Here is a 26,044-nt window from a genome sequence, read left to right as displayed (position 1 = left end):
AGTGACAACCTAGAGGGATACGATGGAGTGGGAGGTGGGAAGGAGGTTCAAGAGGTTGGGGACATGTGGCTGATTTCATGTTGATATATGGCAGAAACCAACACAATATTGTAAAGCAATTATCCTCCAGTTAAAAATCAGTAAATTTTAAAAATTAATGAAATTTAAAAAGAAAAAGAATAGCTACTGTCATCAGTTTGTGTTTTGGGAATTAGTGGGAAAGTGAGAGGCTTTGCCATGAACTGCAGCAGGTAATAGGTGTGTCCTTCCCACTTGCGTTACCAAGGTGATGCTAACAAATGGTATTGTGAATTATAAAAGTAAGGAATCAGTGGAAGTTCAGTTTATTGGTTTTTAAGGGTTTCATTTTAAAAGTTTTAAAATCATAAAAAATCTGGAGACTAGAGAAAATAGCATTACCCACAGTGCTACTGCTTTAATAATCATTGCTAACGTTTTGAATCAGAAAAATACCAGGAGCATCTCACAATTTAAATGATGGCTAGAAAAGCCCAACACTTTATGAAGCATATCTATAATAAAAGAAATCTTGTACCGAGCGAAGACAGTATTAATAGGGGAATTAATCCTGAAAGACTTCCTGAAGGATTTATTTTTAATAAAGGTAGATTTTGAAATAGTTTATTGTAGGAAGAAGCAAGGTGCTTCAGATTTAAAAAATAAGATGCAGATAGGATTTTCAAATCATCAAGATGAAACTATTAACTCTGGAATCACAAGTGACTTGCTTTAATATTTGTTTTACTCTACAATCAGTGAAGACTGTACTTAGGGATATTTAAAGTACAGTGATAAAAAGACCTTATTTGCTTTCTACCAGGGGCAGCCTTCCTTAGGCAACATCTTAATTATGACCTAACGCTCTGTGTAATTTGTGAGTTCCTATTTTGTTACCTATAATTGTGCAAAGCCTGAATCACAGGTCATAGGGAGTGTCAGGTCAGTAAAAAATGATCCATCTTCTTTTAGATTAAATCTTGTGGGGATTCAGATCAAGCTGCCCAGAAGGTGTCACTTTTGCATGAGGATTCTTTTGAACCCATGGGTTCAAGAGAAAATATTGTCCTCCCTTAACTACTTAGAATAATTTAAATTGGGGACTTGTCTCAGGGAAGAGTTGTTATTGGAGGTAAATTTTTTCTAAGTAGCCCCATCTCTGTCAGAGCAAACATCTATTTACCGAACATCTTACTCCCCTTAGTCATCCTGTGACTGTTCCTGTCCTTGAAGCCTCAGGCTCCCTCGGCTTAGAGTGGCATAATACCTCATTTTACCTTTCTGTCTCTCAACACTTCATGTATCTGGGGTCTTTGATCTTCCTGTGTGGGGGGTTCCTTATGTCTGGAATTGAATTTTTTCTCCTGTTTATCTGTCCATGCCAATTTAATTCCTAGACCAGAATTCAGAAAAACCTAGAAGGGTAGAGGAATGTTTCTTCCCTCCCCAACAAAGCTAATTACCGTTTTGGTTTTTTTGTTTGTTTGTTTTGAAAGGTATAGATTTTAAGATTTATGTGTGTACCCTGAAATACGGGAGATTCTTGAGAGGATTTTTTTTGTTTCCTTTTTTTTTTTACTCTATGCTCTTTAAACAAAACTGAGGAACTGAAAGCTGGAGGCGGAGTTGCAGCTGCTGTGATGTCTTTTAAAGACTTGAGAGGCCAAGAAAAGTAATTTAAATTTGAGACATTCCAAAACTTTAACTGCATGATTCAGTTCCATTTACTGAATGGCTTGTTCATTTTGTAAATTAATCTTTTATTGCTCAGGAAAGAAAGAAAACCAATTTGACAAACCTGTCTTATTTGTGTTTGAGGGGGTCTCTTTATTTGTGATTTTTTTTTTCTCCATACATTCTTCAAAATGATATAATAAATCATTTTAAGAAACTAAAATGACCAAAAATATGAAGAAGACTTTTCCCCCTGCATGAAATTGAGCATATGTTCCCCCAAATGACATATGTTCTCAAAATAGTTATGTTCCCCAAAAGTCCTTTGTAGATATGGTGATCATTTCAAATATTAGAAAATGTCAAATCATTATGTAGTACACCTGAAACTAACGTAATATTGTACATCAAGTATATTAGTAAAAATGAATGAATGAATAAAATTCCTGGCTTCAAGGTATTTGATAGGCTTGATTGGATAAAAGGGTGGCAGCATAAAGCGCATATATCTCGAGTTACATCGCTTCAGTGCATGACCATTTTCTGTGTAACCTTAGAAAAGTGACTCAGCTTCTCTGTGCCTCAGTTTCCTCGTCTTAAAATGGTGCTAATAAAAATAACTACCCATGGACAGTTCTGCAACTTATTCAAGAATATTTAAAGCTCTTAGAGCTGTGCTTGGACTATAATTAGTGATCAGTAATAATTAGTGTCTGTCAAAAATAATGGTTGGCCTTATAGTTGGTACAGTGGTTTGATGACACCTTTTTTTCAAGTAGCATAACTGTACCTTGAAAAATACATTGTTATATGTGTTCACTTTTAATAAATTAATCACTCTGTAACCTCTCCCGAGAAGCATAAAAATGGAAAATAAGAGAAAAATTAGACAAATAAGCATTCTCCAGGTACGTATAGCCATAGGACTGTAGTTGAATTAAAACATACAGTAGATTGACTGTATTTGTATTCATCATCCTTAAGTTACACTGTAGGTTAGAGCAGGAACATCTGTTGTTTGCAAAGTGCATTTACTTATGTCATTGATAATACATATGTGGAGATCAGAGGCCGTTGTAGATTTGGGGGTTTGGATGTGGGATTACCAGTGTGAATTGTCTACTTCGTAAGAGTAATTTATATGAGGAATGTATTGAGGGCATGGGAGATAAACTTTATGCCCTGCTTATGATCTCTAGCTCTTTACTGAATTATTTATTATTGCATTGTGTTAGCTATTTTGCTTCTTGATAGATCATTTTACACCACAATATTGCTTCTGCCTAAGGAAAAAAAATGTCTCTTCAGCAGTCCTAATGACCTCTAAAAAGGGTAATTTGATTCTTAAGATAGGGTTTTGACTTGCCCTGGTGGTTACAAGAAATTTTCTCTCTGATACTCAGGTTATTTTTTTTCTTCCTCACGCAATAGCAGATACTGAGTACAAACTTGCTTTTCTCCTTTGGTATACTTAGATTTCTTCTGGAAATTATTTCTGTAGTGTTTATTACCTTTACTGTGCATATTTTCATCACTTCACTTTGATAAATGAAGAAAGAAAAGGAGGGTTTCTTGCCCAAGCCAGAGGGCGAAAGTAAGGTAAAGCAAGAGCAGGAGCTGAAAACTTGAATCCCCATAGAAGTTGGCAGATAATGTAAATGAATAATGTGAATGAATAAGAGTCCCTGCTCCCCTTAGATTCAGTCATTCATTGCTGTATGGGATATGGACTCAGATTTTTGTGTAAAATCTTGTGTTTAAATGTTAGTAACCAGTTTTTTCCCCAGTACATATATTGCAGGTGAAATTTAGCCAACAGTTCATCAATTTGCAACTACTGTCTTTTAAAGAGGCTCTTTTCAGTTATATCACAATTATTACAGTGTTATAGTCTAGGTAATTTCATAACCCATAAACTCTCTAGGAGAAAAAAGAAAGAAAAGCCTTCCTCATGTCTCCCATCTGATTTTCTAATACTGCTTACTACACGTGCATGCTTGCTAAGTGGCTTCAGTCCTGTCCGACTCTTTTTGTGACCCTGTGGACTATAGCGCACCAGGCTCCTCTGTCCATGGGATTCTCCAGGCAAGAATACTGGAGTGAATTGCCATGCCCTTCTCCAGGGGATCTTCCCAACCCAGAGATTGAACCTATGTCTCTAACATCTACCTGCATTGGCAAACAGGTTCTTTACCACTAGTGCCACCTGGGAAGTGCACATCTTACTGGCTTCTCTGCAAAAGACTGAGGTTTATTTAGGGGGAATATGGGTTATGTATTGTATATGGTTTAGTTTAATTACCTGTGGCATTCTGTTTGTATCTCTATGCATTTCGAATTACATGTTTCTGTTTAGCTTAATAGGTTTATTTATAATGTATTAAAGTTACTTTTTATACTTCAATATGGGATAGATGTCGGAGAAGGCAATGGCACCCCACTCCAGTACTCTTGCCTGGAAAATCCCATGGACGGAGGAGCCTGGTAGGCTGCAGTCCATGGGGTCGCTGGGAGTCGGACACGACTGGGCAACTTCACTTTCACTTTTCACTCTCATGCACTGGGGAAGGAAATGGCAACCCACTCCAGTGTTCTTGCCTGGAGAATCCCAGGGACGGGGGAGCCTAGTGGGTTGCCGTCTATGGGGTCGCACAGAGTCGGACATGACTGAAGTGACTTAGCAGCAGCAGCAGCAGCGTGGGATAGATGTACCCACCTTATATGTATATGATACCTTCTCTGTTGTTTAATGTTCTTGATGATAGCTGTTACTCCTGGAAGTAGTAGTGTAATTTGTTTTTAAGCCAACTTATGTTTTTAAAAATTTTTTCTCCTTAAATAATTTTTCCAACTTTTTTATTGCAATATTTAAAAAATTACAGAAAAATTGAGGAATAGTAAAATGATCACTCACATATGTACTACCTACAATATTCATCTGTTAACATTTTGCCATATTTTGTGGCTAACTGATTGATGTACTTAACCATTTGAAAATGAGTTGCAGACATTATACTGTTTTATTGCTGTATACTTGAGCATGCACCTAGAAATAAAAAAATCCATAATCAGAAATGCCATCTTGTAAATTTGCATATGAGTGAGTGTATATGTATTTTACCCACATGCTTGTATGTTGTGTATATTCTAGAAGGTTACTAGAGTATACCCAGGAGATGCTCATGAATCTAAAAACAAAACCTCTTCTATTGATTATTTGTTACTAGAGAAGTGAAGGCTGTATTGGATCTGGGTCATAACAAATAATGATCTGTGTTCTACAGTCCTTGAATGGCATCCATCCAAGTGCCTTTAAAAACATGAGTTTGCTTTCACAACAAGGTTCACAGAGATAGGGAGACTATCTGTACTGGTAGAGATGGGATTTTCCCTAAAAACTCCTAGCCTCAGGCAGTGTCTTTATTAGATTGGAGAAACAGATGCTAATGGGAATAAGTACCTTTGCTCAAGTCTTGGTGCTCAGTTGATCAGTCATGTCCAACTCTTTGAGACCCTGTGAACTGTAGCCTGCCAGGCTCCTCTGTCCATGGGATTTTTCAGGCAAGAATACTGGAGTGGGTTGCTATTTCCTTCTCTTGGATCTCCACATAAATGACAGGTTATGTGTGGAGGCAAAGGCCCTGGGAGACCTCAAGCTTTGGTAATTGTTAATACATACTCACAAGCCATTTTAGTAAAAAAAAAAAGTGCTTATGTTACAGAGAAAACTGAAAGTCTTCACACTTGAGTAATCTTAACTGTAAAAATTTCAAAATTTTAATGAAATGTCTCCTGTTTGGCAAGTTTTGACATATGAAATCAACAATCCTACTCTGTTCTGCTTATCTGCTCTCTGAAAAGGGGGTTTTGTATCAATAAGTTTACTATTGGGAATTTTTAGGAAAGATGTCTCCATTTATTTATGCTTTGTGCTTTTCTGTGGAAGATTTGCAGTATTGTGATTGCTTTCCTTTTCATTCTTCTTTTAAAATATTATTTTCCTTTATTATAGGTATATGACTAAAGTTTAATGAGAAGAATCGTGACCAGCTAGGAGACTTTTCTGCAAGGAATGGAATTAGCTCATAGCTTATTGCTGAATGAAGAAGCATACAGTCAACTGGGTGAAGTTCAGAAGGCAGAGTTTATTTTTGATTGGTTGAGATATTTGGAGAAACTCTTGGTTGCAACCAGCAGGGTGAGTAACATTGCAAAAACTGTTTTCCAAGGTCTTTGGGTTTTTTTTAAGTGCCAGATAATGTTTAATTCCTTTGGTTTACTTTTCTGGTTCTGTCCAGCATAACCTAAATTAGCTTTCAAAGGTTAGACCTTAATAAGATTTTACAATGAACTAGTAGGTTTCTTCTGCTTGAAAGAACAGGAAGAAATTAACCAATATTTATAACGTTACTTTCAAATACGTTAAAAACTAATTCCAGAGCACAGTGTGTTAAATTTCATCATTGTTATCTTCTTAACCTGTGTCCCTCCATATGCATGACGTCCTGGAACAGTATCGCACTAAATAATGTTATGGGAGTTTCACTTAAAAGGGTGGACTCTTGAAGGGGAATATGAGCTGAGGAGTCTTTGAGTAAACATATTTTCTCTTAAAAGTTTATAAAATAGGTACTACAAAGAAGAAAGCTAATTCATATCCTTTACCTACATTCAACAACTGTTTACATTTTGCCAAGTTTAATTGATTTACAGAGCCATGCGAGTTGCTACTTTATTTCTAAATACTTTATATCTCCTAAAAATAAAGGTATTCCACAGAATAACAGTACCTTACATAATGCAAAAATGTTGCAAAGACACTACTCATGGAGGCATTTAGAATTTATAAATGACAAAGATCCATAGCCTAAATTAACAAGTGTTTTATTGTGAAAGTTGAAGCCTCAGGAAGCATCTGAATACCATGACAACTGTGATAATACTCTGTTCTCCTTTTTTAGAGAGTAGATAAGTAAAATTGAGTCACAGCATGGCATTTACATGCATAAGCTTGCAGAAAGAAAATTGCGCTAAACTAGGAAACAATCTGAGTAAAACAGGTAACTGTTAAAAGGTCAGCTCTGGTTGTAGGTTGTTCGCTGATGCAGATATATATCAGGCAGGGACTTAAGAACTAAGAAGTGCTGCTGCTGCTAAGTCACTTCAGTCGTGTCCGACTCTGTGCGACCCCATAGATGGCAGCCCACCAGGCTCCCCCGTCCCTGGGATTCTCCAGGCAAGAACACTGGAGTGGGTTGCCATTTCCTTCTCCAGTCCATGAAAGTGAAAAGTGAAGGTGAAGTCGCTCAGTCATGTCCGACTCTTCTCGACCCCATGGACTGCAGCCTACCAGGCTCCTCCACCCATGGGATTTTCCAGGCAAGAGTACTGGAGTGGGTTGCTATTGCTAGTTAAGATATAAATTTGTTCTACATTTCAAACCTAAGAAGAAAGAGAAAAAATGGAACCCTTGTCTTGTTCACAGACTCCAGTATATTGTGGTCCAGAATTTATTCTCTGGAGATACCAGCAATGCAGCGAACTACTTGCTTGTGAGGTGTAATAATTATGCCACCAACTTATTTGTAATATTTAGTTAAAATAATTTTTCATTTTTCTAGAGGCTTTTGGTTCTTAATTACATGAAAGCAAAATCATATTATAGAAGTACATGTAATTGCATTGATGATAATCTTCTTTGTTCACTTCATTTGTAGAGTGATGTAAGGGAGAAACAGAAGACTCTTGTGGAACAGCTCCTGTCTTTGCTGAACAGCTCGCCAGGGCCTCCTACTCGTAAACTCCTTGCTAAGAATCTAGCCCTTCTTTATAGTATTGGAGACACGTTCTCTGTTTATGAGACAATCGATAAATGTAATGATCTTATTCGAAGCAAAGATGATTCTCCAAGTTATCTTCCCACTAAACTGTAAGTTAATATTGAAACTGAATATAAGAGGTCTTTGTTGTATCATTTTTATAAAGAACTCAAACTTTGCTGTATAGTAGAAATTAGCACAACCTTGTTAATCAACTCTGTTTAGTAAAATAATTTTTTTTAAAGAACTAAACTACTTGATAATTATTATAAAAATGAATACAAATTGTTTTCCTCATTTTCTTAAAAATATGTAGCTTTTGAAAAGATCTAATATTTTCCCATTGAGAAATAGTTCTTTTAAAAATTTTAGACATGTGAAGCTTAGATTTGGGAATCAAAACCGTCTGATTAATATTTTAGCCGTTGAGTGTTTAAGGAACAAGTACGTTAAATTCTTCATGTTTTGGATGTTCTTTTAGTTTATTAGTTCTTAGTAGTGAAGATTAATAGTAAATATATAGAACAATACTTTTCTAAGATCCTAAAAGAACAACTAAGTTTCTTTCTCCATAGGACTCAGTTCATTTTATCACCTGTTGTTTAGAGAAGGCTGTTTACGATGTATGGCTCCACGGTACTAATTTTATAGAAATTTTTTTATTGATTTAATTTTTAGCTTATGATAGAATATGCTTTTCCATAAAATGTTGAGACTTGATGAGAACACTGTTCTTTTTCTTTTAAGACTGTCTTTGATTATCTAACATATGAAGCTCAGTTCTATTAAAAAATTTGGAGGAATGGAATCTTTGGGCTGAGATTTAAATTAGTTGAAGATAGATCTTTTTAACATTCTTATATTGAAAATGTAATCATTTGATACTCCAGTGTCATTCCTTATGACTTAGCAGTGGAGTAGATTCTGGGAAATTTGTCCTTTACAAATTTAAGTAGTCATCTTTGCATGTCCTAAGATCCTTTTTTTCCTGTTTTTTCATTCTTGACTGATTTCTAATTGAAATGTCGTTTCAGTGCTGCTGTGGTGTGTTTGGGTTCCTTGTACAAGAAGTTGGGTAGAATATTAGGTAACACCTTTACTGATACGGTGGGGAATATTCTCAAAGCCATGAAGAGTGCAGAGGTAAATACAGATTTTATAGTTTCTTGAGCTTATAAAAGAGCCTTATCTGTGACAAGCATACATAGTATATGTGTAAATATATCCATAAATGACATACTTTTAGGTAGTGCACCTATGTACTTTGTATATTAAATCTTTATTAGAAAAACAATAATGCAGTAAAATTTTGTGTATTCAGACAAATTCCAGTGGACACAAACTAAGGTGTTTCTCTGGCAGACCTGTCCTGCTCCTCCTTGTTTCACCTTTTCCATCTCATGCTACTTACTAGTGCCAGAGCGAGTGCTTGCCACCAAGGGTCCAGATACATAATGGGTAATGACCATCTACCTGATGGATGGATTAGTATTCTACCAGCATCAGCAGGGAGTAAGGAATAAAATCAGGGTTGGAAAGAGTGTGAAGGACATAAGCTTGACTAGGACCTGGATGACCTTTTAATTGCCAGGGGTGAATATATTCTCAGCCTTAGCCTCACTGATATGTTGGTATCATTTACCATTGTTAAACACCCTTTGTCTTTATCAGACTTCTAAGATATACTGTAATTTTTTGCCAACTAAAGTTTTACCAATCACATTTTGAGATTCAAACATTTGTATGTTTGTATATCAAAAATTTTAAATCTGTGGTTCCTCATATTTAAGGATAACTCAGCACCTTTAAATATTAAAAAAAAATCGCACTAGTTCTTATTCTTACATTACTTTGAAGAAGTCTAGAAAATTTGTAAAAATGCAGGACTGTCACACACCTTTCTTTAACTATATCAGGATAAAACATGGGAAAATTCAAATATAAAATATGCCAAATTTCAAGAAGAATGTAACTGATTATAGAACTTTACAGAGAAGTGAAATCCATAATATAAAACTGGTGAGAAAATCAACTCAGCAGATTACTTCTCAGCAGTAGTAGCTTTCACAAAGATTGAAGAAGATGATTAAGGAGGAGAGATTGTTAACATCCATAAACATGGTTTTATTTAAAAAGATGTGTCTGTAAAAACTTTTTTTTACTGAAGTGTGTCCACTTTAAACTTTTTTTTTCTCTTAGCGCCATTGATAAAGCTATACTTTTTAGGGCTCATGGTTAACAGAGAATTACTCTATAAGTCTCAGAAAATATTAAGTTCTTGCTAAGTATTTTATTGCTCCTCCACTTTATAACCTTTATGATTGAGTTGACTTATCAGTACCACAGTGTTTTGGAAATATCAAAAGGGATTTCCACCTTTGATACACACCAATAGTGATAGACAGTGTTTGAAACTGGCAGTATTTGAAAAAAAGTTAAGTTTCCCGTTGGACTCATTTTGCTATGTCCACCTGTAATTACTCACTGTTATGCCCCTTTGAACAAAAATTAATAACATTGCTATGAAAATGATATTGATGTTAGCTTACCTGTAGTAGCCTTAACTTCCTGAGATACACAAACAGGTACTATTTCTTGAGTGTTTACTGTGTGCTAGGCACTATGGTGAATGATTTCCCCACAGGCGCTTATTTACTGGCTCTATGGGATTCATCTTATCCTCGTTTTATTTTTATTTATTTATTTTTGGCCATGGTATGTAGCATGTGGGATCTTAGTTCCCAGACCAGGGATTGAACCAGTGCCCCCTACAGTGGAAGCCCAGAGTCTTAACCACTGGACCACCAGGGAAGTTCCTTATCCTCATTTTATAGTTGAAGAAATAAGTAAGAACAGCTTAAAGTCACATTGTTGCTAAGGTTCAGAGCCAGGATTCACACCCAGATCTTTTAAAATCTAAATTCAGACTTTAAACTTTGAGTTTACTCACACCAATAAATGATAAAAATATTCTGAACATTTACTGTGTGTCAGGCACTGTTCTAAGTAGTTCAGTTCAGTCATTCAGTCATGTCTGACTCTTTGCGACCCCATGGACTGCAGTACCCCAGGCCTCCTGTCCATCACCAACTCCTGGGGTTTACTCAAACTCATGTCCGTTGAGTTGGTGATGCCATCCAACCATCTCATCCTCTGTCGTCCCCTTCTCCTCCTACCTTAAATCTTTACCAGCATCAACTTCTTTTCAAATGAGTTGGTTCTTCTCATGAGGTGGCCAAAGTATTGGAGTTTCATCTTCATCATCAGTCCTTCCAATGAATATTCAGGACTGATTTCCTTTAGGATGGACTGGTTGGATCTCCTTGCAGTCCAAGGGACTCTCAAGAGTCTTCTCCAACACCACAGAGTCTTCTCCAAAAGCATCAGTTCTTCAGCGCTCAGCTTTCTTTATAGTCCAACTCTCACATTTATACATGACTACTGGAAAAACCATAGCTTTGACTAGATGGACCTTTGTTGGCAATGTAATGTCTTTGCTTTTTAATATGCTGTCTAGGTTGGTCATCTTTTCTTCCAAGGAGTAAGCATCTTTTAATTTTAGGGTGGTGGTCACCATGTGCAGTAATGACATGTAGTAATTCATTTGATCCTCACAACAACCATATAACAGATAGAGAAACAGATTTGCCCAAAGACATGTAGCTAGTAGGTGGCAGACCATGCACTCTTACCGTGTTACCTTATTTATAACAACCATTTATTGAATGCTTAACAATGTGCAAGCTTTATGCCTGGTACTTGCATACAATTTCATTTAATCTGCGTGTCAACCCTATGAAATTTGTACTGTACTGAAGTATAATATATATTAATACAAATAGCACTGTAAAGTAGTAAACACTGGGCCTTCCCTGGTGATCCATTGGTTAAGATCTGCCTAGTAGTGCAGGGAACTCAGGTTTGATCCCTGGTCAGGGAACTAACATCCCATATGCTGCAGAGTGGCTAAGCCCTTGTGCCTCAACTACTGAACCTGTGCCACAGTTAGAGCATCCTTGCATCACAGTGAAAGATCTGCATGCCATAACGAAGATCTGATGCACCCAAATACATAAGCTTTTTTTTAAAGGAAGCATAAAAAAATAGTAAACACTGTGTAAAATAGAAATTGTTCATGTTTTTAAATGTCAGAATAGGTTAATTAGTTTGTATAAAAATCCTACTATTTCTCTAATATGTGAGATAAATTTCAATGCTCATGCTGTTTTTCACAGTGAACTTTTATTCCTGATCCTTAAATTTTTTCCTCTTTGACAGTCACAAGGTCGTTATGAGATTATGCTGAGTCTGCAAAACATACTGAATGGACTGGGAGCTGCTGCTATCCCTTGCCACAGGGATGTTTATAAAGCTGCTAGATCTTGCTTAACAGATAGATCCATGGCTGTTCGTTGTGCTGCTGCAAAGGTAAAATAGTCTAATAAGCAGAATTTGTAAAAATTAATATAAAGACAACTTAATCAGTTAATCCCAGTGAAAACACTGGTAACCGCTACATGATCTCAGAGCTGCTACCTTGGTATTGAGGTGAGACTGTCTCATTTTAACATATGAGGAAAACAGGGCTGCAAGGGTTATGTGAATTTCCCAGGGTTCTTAAAAGTAGTTAGCAGCACATTGTCAGAAGTGGGGTCAAGTTGTCAGACTCCTAAGTATTCCTTCCATTCCACTGTCCCTCCTCTCTATGGGTGTGTAAAATTTACCTGTAAGGTTTGTGTTGTTTGAAAGTGACCTTTGTTTTTATCATGCTTTCTTAACATAGTGGGTTAGACAGTTAGTGTTTATGTTGGAATTAGTCTCATAATTGCTCATAGCCAACAGATAGCTTCTAAAGACATTTTTCATACCCCGCTGAATTAGAAATGGGTCTTTGTGGACACATTGCTTTATATATCGTAATTTTTATGGCTTATAGTTAGTATTCACTTGTCCCTGCAGTCATTATTTAGAGACTTTGGATTTGTGTATTCTTTTTGTTAGCTCTTGATAGGTTCTTCGACTTATGTATATCTGAACCTGACATTTCTATTTTGTGTTTCATTAATTTCTTTTTTTCCCAATTGAATAGTGTCTCCTTGAACTTCAGAATGAGGCCGTCTTTATGTGGAGTACAGACCTGGACAGTGTGGCCACACTATGCTTTAAATCCTTTGAAGGCTCCAATTATGATGTGCGGATTTCAGTTTCAAAACTACTAGGCACGGTGTTGGCTAAAGCCATAATTTCTAAACATCCAGGAACAGGTAAATTTATGTAATTGTTTTCATAATGTCTTCCATAACTTTTTCCCTGTTGACTTGAACAAACATACGTAGCATTACTGCTACCCCTTACTACTTCTTGAAAGAGGCAGAATATCATGCAGATTTTAGCTTGGGAACATTCAAAGTCCTCAGAGTTCATATTAAAATAATTCAGTGAAAGTTTGAGGAAAAACTTAAAAGAACTCGTAAATAAATGTGCTTTGTTCAGTCATTGTCTTCCTCTACACCATGGCCTTTGTTTTTGTTTTTTTTTGGTGTAAGTTAATTGTGGAGTGTTGCTCAGTAAGAAATAAGATCTGATTCTTGAGAATTTTTTTTTTAAGCAGCGTGCATCTGATTACATACATTTGGTTTGCCATCTTCTAGATTGGTATAAGGGAGCAATGATGTAAATAATTCCAAACAACAGATACTTGAAATTTGCTATATTTGGACAGTTTAGATAAGTTGCCAGGGATTTATGGAATCTTTTAAAGTTACTTCTTGAGAACTTAAAGGTTCGTATCTTCATTTCCCTTGTCTATTCATGGTCCCACTTTCCTAACTGACTATTTTATACCTTCATCTTCTCCTATATTACTTTCATTTGATGGCCTATCTTCCATAGGCTCCCCCTACTAAATCTACCACCTTCCAGCATCTATCTGCACATGCTCCACTGCTATCAAGACTTTTCCCCTATTATCAAGATGAATTATCTTCTATTAAAGCCTTATGTTCAATATGTATTAGAGCTCATCTGCTCACCTGCTTGAGGACATAGCTGTAGGAAGTCTCCCTTCTCCTACATCAACTTTTCCCTTTCAGTTGGTTCATTCCCTATAAAACATGCTTTTCTCTCCCCTCTCATCTTTATTTTATTCCCCCCCCCCCCCCATCTTTAAAATAATTTTTTTTTTCTTGTGTCTTCCCAGCCAACTGGAGCCCAATTTCTCTTGCCTTTGCAGCAGAGTTCCTCAGAAGGGTTCTTGATATTCAGTTTTTAGTTTCTCTCTTCTTTGAAATGCACTTAAGATTTTTCCCCAGTTGTCTGTCAAAAACTATTTTTGTTAAGGTCATCAATGACTTCCATGTTCATCATTTATTCAATAAATAATCAAGTATTTATTGAGGATTTATACCAGGCCATGAACTATTCTCAGCATGTAAGAGGTGTTACTGAACAGAACAGATTAAAAGCCCCTAAACTTTGCAGCTTCCATTCTAGTTTTTAGTCACGCTAAGCCAGTGGGCAGTTCTCTGCTGTCTTACTTGACAGCAGCAGTCAGCTTTCAGCAACATTTAACTCAGTTGATCTTCCTCTCATTCTCTTTTCACTTGCCTTTTAGGGCCTTATACTGCCTTGGTTTTCTTTCCTCCTCTGTAGAAATTCCTTTTCAGTCTTTAATGATTCCTTGTCTTCTCAAAGAAGACACCCATTACCTTGTCCTTGATCTTCTCCTCTTTACATGGGCTCACTCTAGTGATCCCAGCCAGTCTCTTAGCTTAAATACTGTCTGTGCATCAGGGGTTCCTGGATTTATGTCTTTAGCCCACACTTCTCTCCTGGATGCTGAACTCTCATACCTACCTGCCTGTTTGACATCTCTGTTTGAATGTCTGTTTGATGTTTTGACTTGTCCCAAGTGAATGTTTGATTTCCCCTCCCCCATATGTATACATATATACCTGCTCTCCTTGCAGTTGCAGTCTTGCTAATCTAAGTTGATGACAGCTTCATCCAGGCAGGTGTTCAAGCAGCAATTTGGAAAGTCACCTTGAATCGTCTCTCTCACACTCAATACCTATTCTACTTACCAATATTAAAACCATCTAGACTTGGGGCTCCATGGAGAAGTGGCTCATATGGTTGAGGCTCATCTGAGAATGAGCCTGGGACATCTTGTTGTGCCAAAAAAATAAGGGATGTCCAATGGCCAGCTTTCTGAAGACACTTCCTCTGGTCAAATTCAAAACAGTATTAGAATTAATAATGCTAGAAATAGATTATAACATGTTAAATAAAAAAGGAATCTATGAGTCCGTAATGAAAATAAGTAAATAAAGGAGAAGGGAAAGGTCTATTTTTACAGTTGAATGCCAACCAAAAAGTTTAGAAGTGATGAATGTTAGATAATGACCTTTTGCAGTCATTATAGGAATAGTTCATGCAGATAAGAGTCTTCAGTGCATTCTGAAATGGGTTAGAGTTTATTTATACTGTCTTAAAGTATCACTGAAGAAGGCAATGGCACCCCACTGCAGTACTCTTGCCTGGAAAATCCCATGGACAGAGGAGCCTGGTAGGCTGCAATCCATGGGGTCGCTAAGAGTTGGACATGACTGAGCGACTTCACTTTCACGCACTGGAGAAGGAAATGGCAACCCACTCCAGTGTTCTTGCCTGGAGAATCCCAGGGATGGAGAAGCCTGGTAGGCTGCAGTCCATGGGGTCGCACAGTCGGACACGACTGAAGTGACTTAGCAGCAGCAGCAGCAGCAGCAAAGTATCACTACACAGGTGGCATAGTGATAATAAAGGGGAAAATGGTATTTTACAGTCAGTGAGATTGACAGACACCTGATTCATTTATTCAAAGATAATACCACCAATATAGGGACAGACTGACATCAAACCTGACATTCTTTTTGATATTATGTGTCGAGAAATCTTACAGCATTACTTATGCAATTGAAAGCTTTTCTGTAACTACAACTAGCCATATATGTAGGCTTCAAAAATGAGAAAGTGATAAGGAAGATATGGAAGCTAGGAGAAGGGTACATGAGAATTTATTTTACTCTTGCAGCTTTTTTGTGATTTTGAAATTTTTTCTAATAAAAAATTTTAAAACTATGTAAATATGTATACCAAGACTCCTGTTGTAACTACCTTGATCTAGCCTGTTATAAGCTACCATCACCTCTTGGTTGTATTACTAAATCCTCCTAATGTTTTGGTTTTTTCTACTTCCACCTTTGCCCCTCTGTAGTCTTCTCTCAGCACAGAAGCAAAGTGACAGATGCTGTTACTGCTTTGCTTGAGGGTCTCCACTGGCACCTCACTTTACTCACATCATCATTATAATGATTGACAAGGTCCTATATCTTCTGCTCTTGCACCATCCTCACACCCTGTCCTGTCTCCTACCAGAGAACTCACTGCACATAAAAGATATCTGCTGTATTTTTTTGTGTGGCTTTTAATCACTGTCTGACATACTATTAATAGACACTTTGTCATTTGTTATATTTATTCTTGTCTCTCCTTTCTAGAATTTATGATCTGTGAGGGCATGGATTTGTACTGTTCACTAATGTTTCTTTCCATGTACCAGTATAGATTTTCATCTGTGCCATCTTTAGGCTGAGAAATTTAGTTTTCTGAATAATCTTAGTTTTCTGAATGTTGACTTGGATTAACATAAGTTTATTTTGCCACTGCCTATGACTTATGTTGGTAATGAGGATCAGAGCATGTGACCATCATTTTTTCAGAAGAATGAAAGGGTGAAAATGCTTTTTTTTCTTTTTTTTAAAAGGAGATACTCACAGGGAGAAACGCAACTGTGTCAAACTGCAGACAAACTTAAAACGTTCTGCCTAGCTAGCCTCTTAATTATTGCAGCCTAAGGATTGACTGAGAAGTTTTAGTAAATACTAGCTTTGATTTCTTTAGAGACTGAGGATGTAACAAAAGTTGCACTTGCAATTGAGAATTTTTAAAAAACATGGTGTGGTTACTTTATATAAGTTTCATTAAGAGTTGTAGAGCATTTAGAAAGGTAAAATTATGATTTTTGGCCTTTTAGTATTTCAAAAGAATTTTCAAAGTGTTGTGTAGTGTTTTCTATTTATTTGTTTATTTGACTGTGCCAGGTCGTAGTTGCGGCATGTGGGATCTAGTTCCCTAACGAGGGATTGAACTTGGACCGCCTGCACTGGGAGCATGGAGTCTTAGTCACTGGACCACCGGAGAAGTCCCTGTAGCATTTTCACTCTTGGAGAACTAGGGCAGTTTATTTATGTTTCCCCTTGTTTTAGAAGACTGTTAGCCTTTTAACTTGAGGGCAAGAGAGCAGTAGGTCATAATCTCAAAGTGGCATAGACTTTAAGATGTCATTGACTTGATACATCAGAGTCCATTATGATTTGTTGTCTGAACACTTTTGTGACTTTATGTGTTACTGTGTGTAATGTCCTGTAAATTCTGCCTTTTGTTTGGATTTTAGCTTTATTTTTCTTTCTGTTAACATGCTGTTCAAGATTATGTATTAAAATTTAGTCTGTAAGACAAAATTACATGTTTTGTTTTGTTCTTTGTTATAGCAGCCTCACGTCAGAGCATTCGCAGAGTATCACTGGAGGAAGTTCTGGAATTACTAGGAACAGGGTTTCTACGTGGAAGTTCAGGATTTCTTCGAGCCAGTGGAGATATGCTGAAAGGAACCAGTTCAGTCAGTAGGGATGTTCGAGTTGGAGTTACTCAGGTTAGAATCACAAACCAGTCTCTAAATGTAATTCCCACCTGCCCGTGATGAAAGTTTTAGTATCTGACTCCAGGCAGAAGTGATACTGTGCCAGGTCATCACTTATGCTCTAATGTTTATAAATAGATGTGGTGAGGCCAAATACTTTATAAAAAAGCTAGATTATAAGTAAAAGAAGCTTGTTTATACAAGGGCAGCTAAATAAGCTATTGCAGTGTACTTTCAGTTCGTAATAATGGGAGACTTGTTTATTTCCTTTGAAAGGTAAACATTTTTTTGTTTGTTTCCAGGCCTTGGGCTTCCATGTGTCTTGTGTTTTCACATGTTTTCCATTGTGTTTTTGTGTGCTTATAGGGTTCAAATTTAAACTGTTAGGTACATAATATTCAGCGTGGGCAATATTATATTTCTATCTTATATGGTTTCTACTTTTAAATAAAGATTACAGAATTGTAATTTCCTTAAGGGCTTAAATTCTTGGTCCTAAACAAAACTTAAAAAGCTAAACCTTGGGAAAAGGGTCTTTGAATAAGAGAATATAGAGGTCTTCGCATTCTTTCTTTGAATTTTCGTATTTTCTAGATGCCATTGTGGGTCTAAGCAAACACATATATATTTTTTAATTCACGTATAATCCTCATTGTTTTATACTGTATGATATTAGAGTTCATGAAAATATAAAATGTCCCAGCATAACTGTAAACTGTTTTTAAAAAACAGATTACATGAGATAACTACTCTCTGTATCTCTAGAGTAAGGCAAACCATTAGCATTCATGAAAATAAAGATAGTGATTCGTCACTATAAACTTTCTTTTCCATTTTCTAGAACTGAATTGTCTTAGAGTTATGGTATTAGACCATAGTTAATTCTTACATTGTGTTTATTTGTTTGATTTGGGTTTTCTTCTTCACAATGTTAAAGAGCTTGAATGCTTTGTTCGGAAAAGTCATAGGCATGTTTTACTGATTAGCTAGCTATGTTGGCTGTCCTGAAACCTTGCAAGTCTGACCAAAATAAAACACAGGCAGCATAAATGAAATCTCAGTTGAAAGACTAGGTACTTCAATTTTGGCTTAACAAGCAAAACATTGTACAATATTTATATAGTTAAAGTGGCTACACAAATGAAGAAAAACTAAAAAATATTAATAAATTCTGCATATTTCATGGAAGATAAGACATTGATATAGAATTGAAATTATTTCATTTTGAAGATAAAACTCATTTCTATTTTTTAGGCTTATGTGGTGTTTATTTCAACACTAGGAGGAGCATGGCTAGAGAAAAATTTTGCTGCTTTTCTTTCTCATATCCTAAGCCTGGTTTCACAGTCACACCCTAAGGCCACCCAAACTCAGATTGATGCTGTCTGCAGTCGCCGTTGTGTTTCATTTATCCTTCGAGCTACTGTTGGAGGCCTTCTTGGAGAAAAGGCTCAAATTGCTGCTGCTAAGGATATTTGCCAGGCTATCTGGAAGTTAAAGAAAATTATGGGTATGGATCTTCTAAGACAGTCTCTTTTAAAACAGTGCTAAAGAAATTGTCCCTTTGAAAAGCTGGACTGGTATATAATTATGTTAATACAAAAGAAGCTACTTTTATAATACAGGTCAGTTTTTTCAGAGTAGAGCAGTCTATGATAGATGAGACATAAATTATCTAACTTGATAAGAACTGTTACATAGATGTCCTGATCTTAGAGGGTGGTGGTTAATAGTTCCTTAGAATTCATAGTCTTTCTATACAAGTTAAGATACATTCTCTTTAAAACAGGTAGTTCATCTTAGTTCTTCTACTGTCCAAAGTCCACTCTGCTTATGGAGTTCTCCCTTTCAGGGCCACTTGCTAGAAGAGTGATAAGGCATCTATACTCAGCTTGCTTGAACTAAATTGGTTATATTAGTTCAGTTCTTTCTCTGTAGATGCAAGTCTTATTTTAGTATTTTAGTTACTGCCTCAAGGATTTCATATATATCAAGTGGAGGTATTCTTTACCTTTATATGTTTTTACTCCTGATACCTATTGCCTGTAATACATTTTAATAAAACAGTGATGCCTAGTTAATTTTCCTGTTTCTATCAGATGCTGTAATGAGTGATGGTAATTTGGAAACCCGGCTTGGCTCTGCAGATGTAGCTGCCAGCCAGCATATGCTGGTGTGTGCTTTACAAGAACTTGGAAATCTCATACACAGTCTCGGCACCACGGCTGCACCGTTGTTACAGGATTCAAGTGCAGGTATCTGTTGCTTGTGACTAGTCTGAATACTTTGTTTTCACTTTTCCTTTTAGACAACTTTTCTCTGAGAAAGAAAAGCTCCTTCATATCGCTCATTTATTATAGATTTATTAGGGTCATTTTACGAAATATGTATAATCAAGATTATATAAAATATGTATATATTTGATTTTTTTTTTCCTTTTAGCTTTTGTAGATAAAGGTTGTTCTCTAGGTCTCTTCTTTACTCTAACCCCCTTTCTGGAGATATTTAACATAACATGGAAAAATGGAGAAGTAATCCTGAACTTACATCTTTCATCTGCAGTGAAAGTATTAGTTTCTATATGGTACATGTAATTTACCTCCTCAAAGGTCTTGTAAGCATTCTCTTTCCTTTCTCTTTGAAAATTATTGAGAGATAATTCACATACTATAAAATTCACCAGTTTAAAGTTCACAGTTCAGTGGTTTTGGCGTACTCACAAAGTGGTACAAAGACTACCACTGTCTAATTCCAGAATGTTTTCATCACCCCCAGAAGTCCTAAATGACCCATTAGCAGTCATTTCGCATTTCCTCTCCTACAGCCCTGATAACCACTAATCTATTTTCTGTCTCTGGATTTGTCTGTTCTGGATGAGATTTAATATAAATAGAATCATATAGCGTGTGGCCTTTTGTGACAGGCTTGTTATGTAATTACTATTTAAAATCATCTTTAATGGCTTTTGTCCTTTGACTGTGATACATAATTCCTGCTGGCTAGAGCTTACATTATATTTGGTTTGTATGCAGTTTATAGTAGGGCATATATTGGTAAGGTAGCAGTCGACATGAACTGTTACACGTTATGATGAAGGTATATGTTGAACTGTAGCAGTACACACTTTCTTGTTACTGGTGGTAGTATTTGCATTTCATTGTCTTCATAGTGGTTTAGTAGCCTTCTGGGACCTAGTGAAGTCTTGATTTTGTTCAGCATTTTGTTCTCAGGTAAGAGCAATATGGTGGATAGGGAGAATACTGATTACATAGATAAATATGCCAGAAAGGACTTACAAGAAAAGGAGGCTGACCTGAGATGTGACATTTCTTCTCAACATGTTTTTGTTATTAATTTCTAGTACCACATTAATGATCTCAGATCAAGTAAGCAGAACATTGGCTTGTTTAGGAAATAAAACTTTCCTTTGTCTACTGACTTAATTTAAGCCAATTTTCATGTGATATATTAGTAGAAGTAATTCTTAGGTACAAAAAATTATAATTATGTATCACTTAATTTTTACAATTCTGATTGGCTTTTGATAAAGATAATATATTTTAAATCCATGTGGCCGCTTACTCTTTTGGCTGTTTGATGACATCTTTATTTCTGTAGCTGAGTCATTGTTTGTTTATTCCATCCCTGCAGGCATCCTTGACAATGTCATTTCAGTTACTCTTCATCCTAGCATTTCCGTTCGACTAGCAGCCGCGTGGTGTCTACACTGCATTGCTGTGGCACTACCTTCCTACCTGACACCACTCTTAGATCGTTGCCTCGAAAGGCTTACCGTGCTTAAGTCTTCACCTGAAGCAGTGACTGGCTTTAGTTTTGCTGTGGCAGCTTTGCTTGGAGCCGTGAAACATTGTCCTCTAGGAATTCCTCACGGAAAGGGCAAGGTAACGACTTCATTCTTCACGTATGATGGTGATATTTCAAGCGTTTCCTAAAAACCTTCATTGTCTTCCTGTGTGTCACCCGGTAAGAGCCATTCAAGACAGGTTTCTGAGCTGTCAGCTATAGTACTGCTTAGTGTTAAATATCATTAATGTAATAACTGTGAAAAATGAAGGGATGGTTAAAAATATCATATCCACACTTAAACAGGAGTTGGTTTTAGTGCCTTTTGTTAGAAATACCTCCAGTTAGTAAGATACTTTTTTCCTGAAGACTTTTTTCTTTTTTTTGGTTTATATATTCAGCTCTGCCATTCCTTTCTCCAGGGTATCTTCCCGACGAAGGGGTCAAACCTGGGTCTCCCTCATTCAGCCACCAGAGAAGCCCATATGTACTCTATAAGCATACATTATCCATAAATGTGAAATATCCTATTTCTCCCTTCTTTGTTTTAAAACAATATTTCTTAGACTTTTAAAATATAACATTTTAAATTAATCTCACTTTACTGTGAAACTGCTTCATTGTAAAATTATTGAATACTTTCAACTATGGTTATATAGTATACTACCTTTGGAAAGACTGTTATCAGCCACAGTAGTGTGCAGAATTTTAAAATGAGTTTCCTGTAATCAAATTTTCTTTAAAAGTCAATTCAAATTTTAGACAGCTTGAACAGTTGTACAATGTTTTCATGTAAGCTCTACAAAGAATTACAGGGTTGCTGTATACAGAATTAGGGTTGCTGTGTACAGTCTAATATACCAGTGTTTATCCTGGGAGCCTTAACGTTTTCTTCATTTCCTTTATGACATTGTCCTGTAGTGTAGTGTATGTGAATGATTATCTTTTATCATGTACCTTTATTATGTGTAAGAATTAATTTTTCAAGAGATTGTTATTATTAGTTGCTGTCATTTGTCAAGTTACCTATAAACTGATATACTTGTTTTTACCTTTTTCTTCTATACATCAATAGATTATTATGGCGTTAGCAGAGGATTTGCTGTGTTCTGCTGCTCAGAACAGTCGCCTTTCCGCTCAGCGCACACAGGCCGGATGGCTGTTGATTGCTGCGCTGATGACCTTAGGTAACAGTTTTGTGGAGGGCTTATAAAACTACAAACTACGTGGGGTTTTCTGAATATAGATATTCGAATGTATGATTTGATAGGACTAACTTAAAGTTGGATATATACCAGAATTTAAATAGTCATAGAAAAATTTTTCTCCTAGCAGTCACCTTATGAAACCATGTACTTATTTTATCTAATTCTCAGAATGTTTTTGGATGTCCTTATTTGAAATTCTCTTTAAGACCAGTTTATGAGCCTTAGGTAGGATAAGCCAATTTGATCAGCTTTTACATTTAACTCTGGTTTTTCCAAAAATCATTCATATCTATCTTCATGAAAAAAGTTTTTCCACAATTTAAAGATAGGCAAGAGAACATATGATAGCCCATGAATCCAGTTCTGTAATTGTTCTGAGAATCAGTGACACTAATAAGGTGATTACGTTGATGAGGATAGGGCACATTTAAATTATATTTATTAAAAAATTAGTAATTATTTTATGATCATGACTATTTACATCCAGTAACTTTAAACTCAGTTTTATGACTTTATTAAAGCTATAGTCTATAATTTTCTTTTTATAGTTGTTTGGTTTAGTTTTAGGATACAAAACTTGATGGGTTTGACCAGCAAACCATTTTGACACCTCTGAAGTAATTTGATCTAAAAGGAGCTTAATTAAAATAAGCAATCATAAATGAAGAGCCACTTTAAGTAGTTTTTGAGGTGATTAAAAAGACTTACTGGACTACATCAGAGTTCAGCCTATAGGCCAAATCTGGATTGCCACCTATTTCATACAGCCCATTAGCTAAGAATGGTTTTTATGTTTTTCATAGTTTGAAAACAAAAATAGAGTATTTTGTGATACATGAGAAATATATGAAAGTCAGTTTTCAATATGCATGAATAAACTTTTTGTTAAATATAACCACCATCGTTAGTTTACATATTGTTTCTAATGTTCAGGCCCTGCAGTGGCAGAATTGAGTAACTGCAGCAGAGATGGTATGGCTTTCAAACCCAAAAATGTTTACTCTCCGGGCCTTAATAGAAGTGCTTGTTGGCCCCTGGCATAGACAATGATTTCACAATGCAATGGGAATAATGTGGTCAAGTTTTTGTTTACTTTTGTCTAGATGTTTCTTGCCTGCCGTATTGATTATTTTTGGTTAATTAAAGGAGAAAATAAACTACTTAATAAGTATAATGTTTTAATGAACAAAAGCTTTCAAAACAGGGTAATCCCATTGGAAGAAGACTACAAGACAGCCTTTATATAAGGGATTAGGGCATCCTGTTTTGTGCATATTCATAGTCAACATACCAAAAGAATACAAAAAATTAGTGTTTTTTAATTGTTGTTTTCTTGGGCTTTTTAAAAAAGTACATTATTCTTTCACTTTATTATCTGGTTTTAGAATGTGTTACTGTCCTAATTTCAAAGATGAGTGAGATTTTGCTTTTAGGTGTCATTATAAACTCACAGATTCTTACATATTTATGTGTTTCAGTCCATTGCAGTCATTATTCCTTTGATCCTCAAATTGTCTGTGGGGGCCCCTGCTAGTTGGTTCCTATGTCCTTTTTCTTTTTTTTTTTTTTTAATTTTTGGTTGCGCTGGGTCTGTTGCTGTGTGAAGGCTTTCTCTACTTGCAGCAGGCGGGGGCTACTCTCCAGTTATGGTACATGGGCTTCTCATCAGGGCGGCTTCTCTTATTGCAGAACACAGGTTCTAGGTGCATGGGCTTCGGTAGTTGCAGCACATGAGCTCAGTAGTTGTGGGTCACAGGCCTTACAGCACGTGGGCTTCAGTAGCTGTGGTGCACAGGCACAGTAGTTCTTCGATGACATGTGCAGTCTTCCCTGACCGGGGATTGAATCCATGTCCCCTGAATTTGCAGGTGGATTCTTATCTACTGTACCACCTGGGAAGGTCCCCTGTGTTCTTTTAACATGAACCTAGTGTTCTTTTGATAACATCTCTATTTTTGACATGACAAGATGTCTCAGCTTTTACATCATAATTTCTGCTTCAGCTTACAACCAATTGTTTCTCCAAGGAGCTCTGATTATATTTGGTGCAGTGGAATTTAGGTGACAGTCTGTATACTGTCACCCTGCTTATTTAACTTATATGCAGAGTACATCATGAGAAACGCTGGGCTGGAAGAAGCACAAGCTGGAATCAAGACTGCTGGGAGAAATATTAATAACCTCAGATATGCAGATGACACCACCCTTATGGCAGAAAGTGAAGAAGAACTAAAGAGCCTCTTGATGAAAGTGAAAGAGGAGAGTGAAAAGGTTGGCTTAAAGCTCAACATTCAGAAAACGAAGATCATGGCATCTGGTCCCATCACTTCATGGCGAATAGATGGGGAAACAGTGGAAACGGTGGCTGACTTTATTTTTGGGGGGCTCCAGAATCACTGCAGATGGTGATTGCAGCCATGAAATTAAAAGACGCTTACTCCTTGGAAGGAAAGTTATGACCAACTAGACAGCATATCGTAAAGCAAAGACATTACTTTGTCAACAAAGATCTGTCTAGTCAAGACTATGGTTTTTCCAGTGGTCATGTATGGATGTGAGAGTTCTACTATAAAGAAAGCTGAGCGCCAAAGAATTGATGTTTCTGAACTGTAATGTTGGAGAAGACTCTTGAAAGTCCCTTGGACTACAAGGAGATCAGTCCTGGGTGTTCATTGATAGGACTGATTTTGAAGCTGAAACTCCAGTACTTTGGCAACCTGATGTGAAGAGCTGACTCATTTGAAAAGACCCTGATGCTGGGAAAGATTGAGGGCGGGAGGAGAAGGGGACAATAGAGGATGAGATGGTTGGATGGCATCACTGACTCAACGGACATGGGTTTGGGTGGACTCCAGGAGTTGGTGATGGACAGGGAGGCCTGGCGTGCTGTGGTTCATGGGGTTGCAGAGAGTCGGATAAGATTGAGCGACTGAACTGAACTGAACTGAACTAAGTGCTTTATTGATTTTTGCCTGGCAGTTTTAACACCTCTTTTGTATTTTCAGCATTTCCTTCACCATTTATAGTTTTCATTGTCATTTTTAATATATTCACTGTTCTGAACAAACCTAAACTCAGGTAGACCACATTTAAATCCTTTTCTCAAATGTGAACACTTCTAACCCCTTTTGCTACACTTCAGTTTCTCTGATGTCATGTTAGTGCCTTTGATTCAATTGCAGGCATCTACATGTGTATTTGGTTTTTGTTAGATCCAGTGTTATTCTTGGTGTGAATAAACTTACTCTTGTATAACTTTGTAATTACTGTAAACTCACGTTTATTAACTTACTTTACATACACTTCTGAAATAAATTATCCTCATACCTCTCTGAAAAGTGATGCTACTTTGTTCACTGTTGAGTTAAGGGCAAATACTATGAAACGTTTTGTTAACTGTGGATATTTCCAGTGACAGCATACCTGCTTTGTTTTTTGGTGTCTGACTAAATTTTGCATTCAGAATTTTCTCTATTCCCACAGCCCACTGTATATGAATGTGCCTGTGTGCACACTCACAGAAACCTTTTAAAGTCACTTATTCCTAATTGCCTTGCTCCAGTTTCCTTATTTTCCTAGGATGTTTTTAGTACTACTTCATCAAAGAAATAATAAGCAAGGAGTGAATATGGCTAATTTTGCTGTATTCAGTTTATAAATGTTGCTCTGAAATCAAATTTGCCTTTGGATTTAATCATGTCTGATTTTTGACCTGGAGCAAGTTGCTATCAAAAGTTAGAATTAGGGTACTTCCTTGATGATCTACTGGTTAAGACTCT

General features: G+C 36.5%; 1 protein-coding gene across 8 annotated transcripts in view; it reads left to right on the top strand.

The window, feature by feature from the left end:
- HEATR5A (HEAT repeat containing 5A) overlaps positions 1–26,044 on the top strand; it is a 129,340-nt gene that overhangs the window by 40,218 nt on the left and 63,078 nt on the right. For 7 of the 8 annotated variants that reach the window (XM_027521778.1, XM_027521771.1, XM_027521774.1 and 4 more), the window contains 10 exons: positions 5,705–5,890; positions 7,410–7,621; positions 8,546–8,654; positions 11,790–11,939; positions 12,601–12,775; positions 17,105–17,265; positions 18,508–18,763; positions 19,353–19,508; positions 20,905–21,155; positions 22,133–22,244. In XM_027521778.1, the coding sequence (XP_027377579.1) occupies positions 5,765–5,890; positions 7,410–7,621; positions 8,546–8,654; positions 11,790–11,939; positions 12,601–12,775; positions 17,105–17,265; positions 18,508–18,763; positions 19,353–19,508; positions 20,905–21,155; positions 22,133–22,244 (1,708 nt within the window). In that variant the 5' untranslated portion in view covers positions 5,705–5,764. The remainder of the gene's footprint in view (positions 1–5,704; positions 5,891–7,409; positions 7,622–8,545; positions 8,655–11,789; positions 11,940–12,600; positions 12,776–17,104; positions 17,266–18,507; positions 18,764–19,352; positions 19,509–20,904; positions 21,156–22,132; positions 22,245–26,044) is intronic. The other variant, XM_027521777.1, reaches the window with a different exon arrangement.

This window comes from Bos indicus x Bos taurus, chromosome 21 (assembly GCF_003369695.1).
Source record: "Bos indicus x Bos taurus breed Angus x Brahman F1 hybrid chromosome 21, Bos_hybrid_MaternalHap_v2.0, whole genome shotgun sequence".
Lineage (NCBI taxonomy): Eukaryota > Metazoa > Chordata > Mammalia > Artiodactyla > Bovidae > Bos > Bos indicus x Bos taurus.
This window is presented reverse-complemented; position numbering and strand designations above follow the sequence as displayed.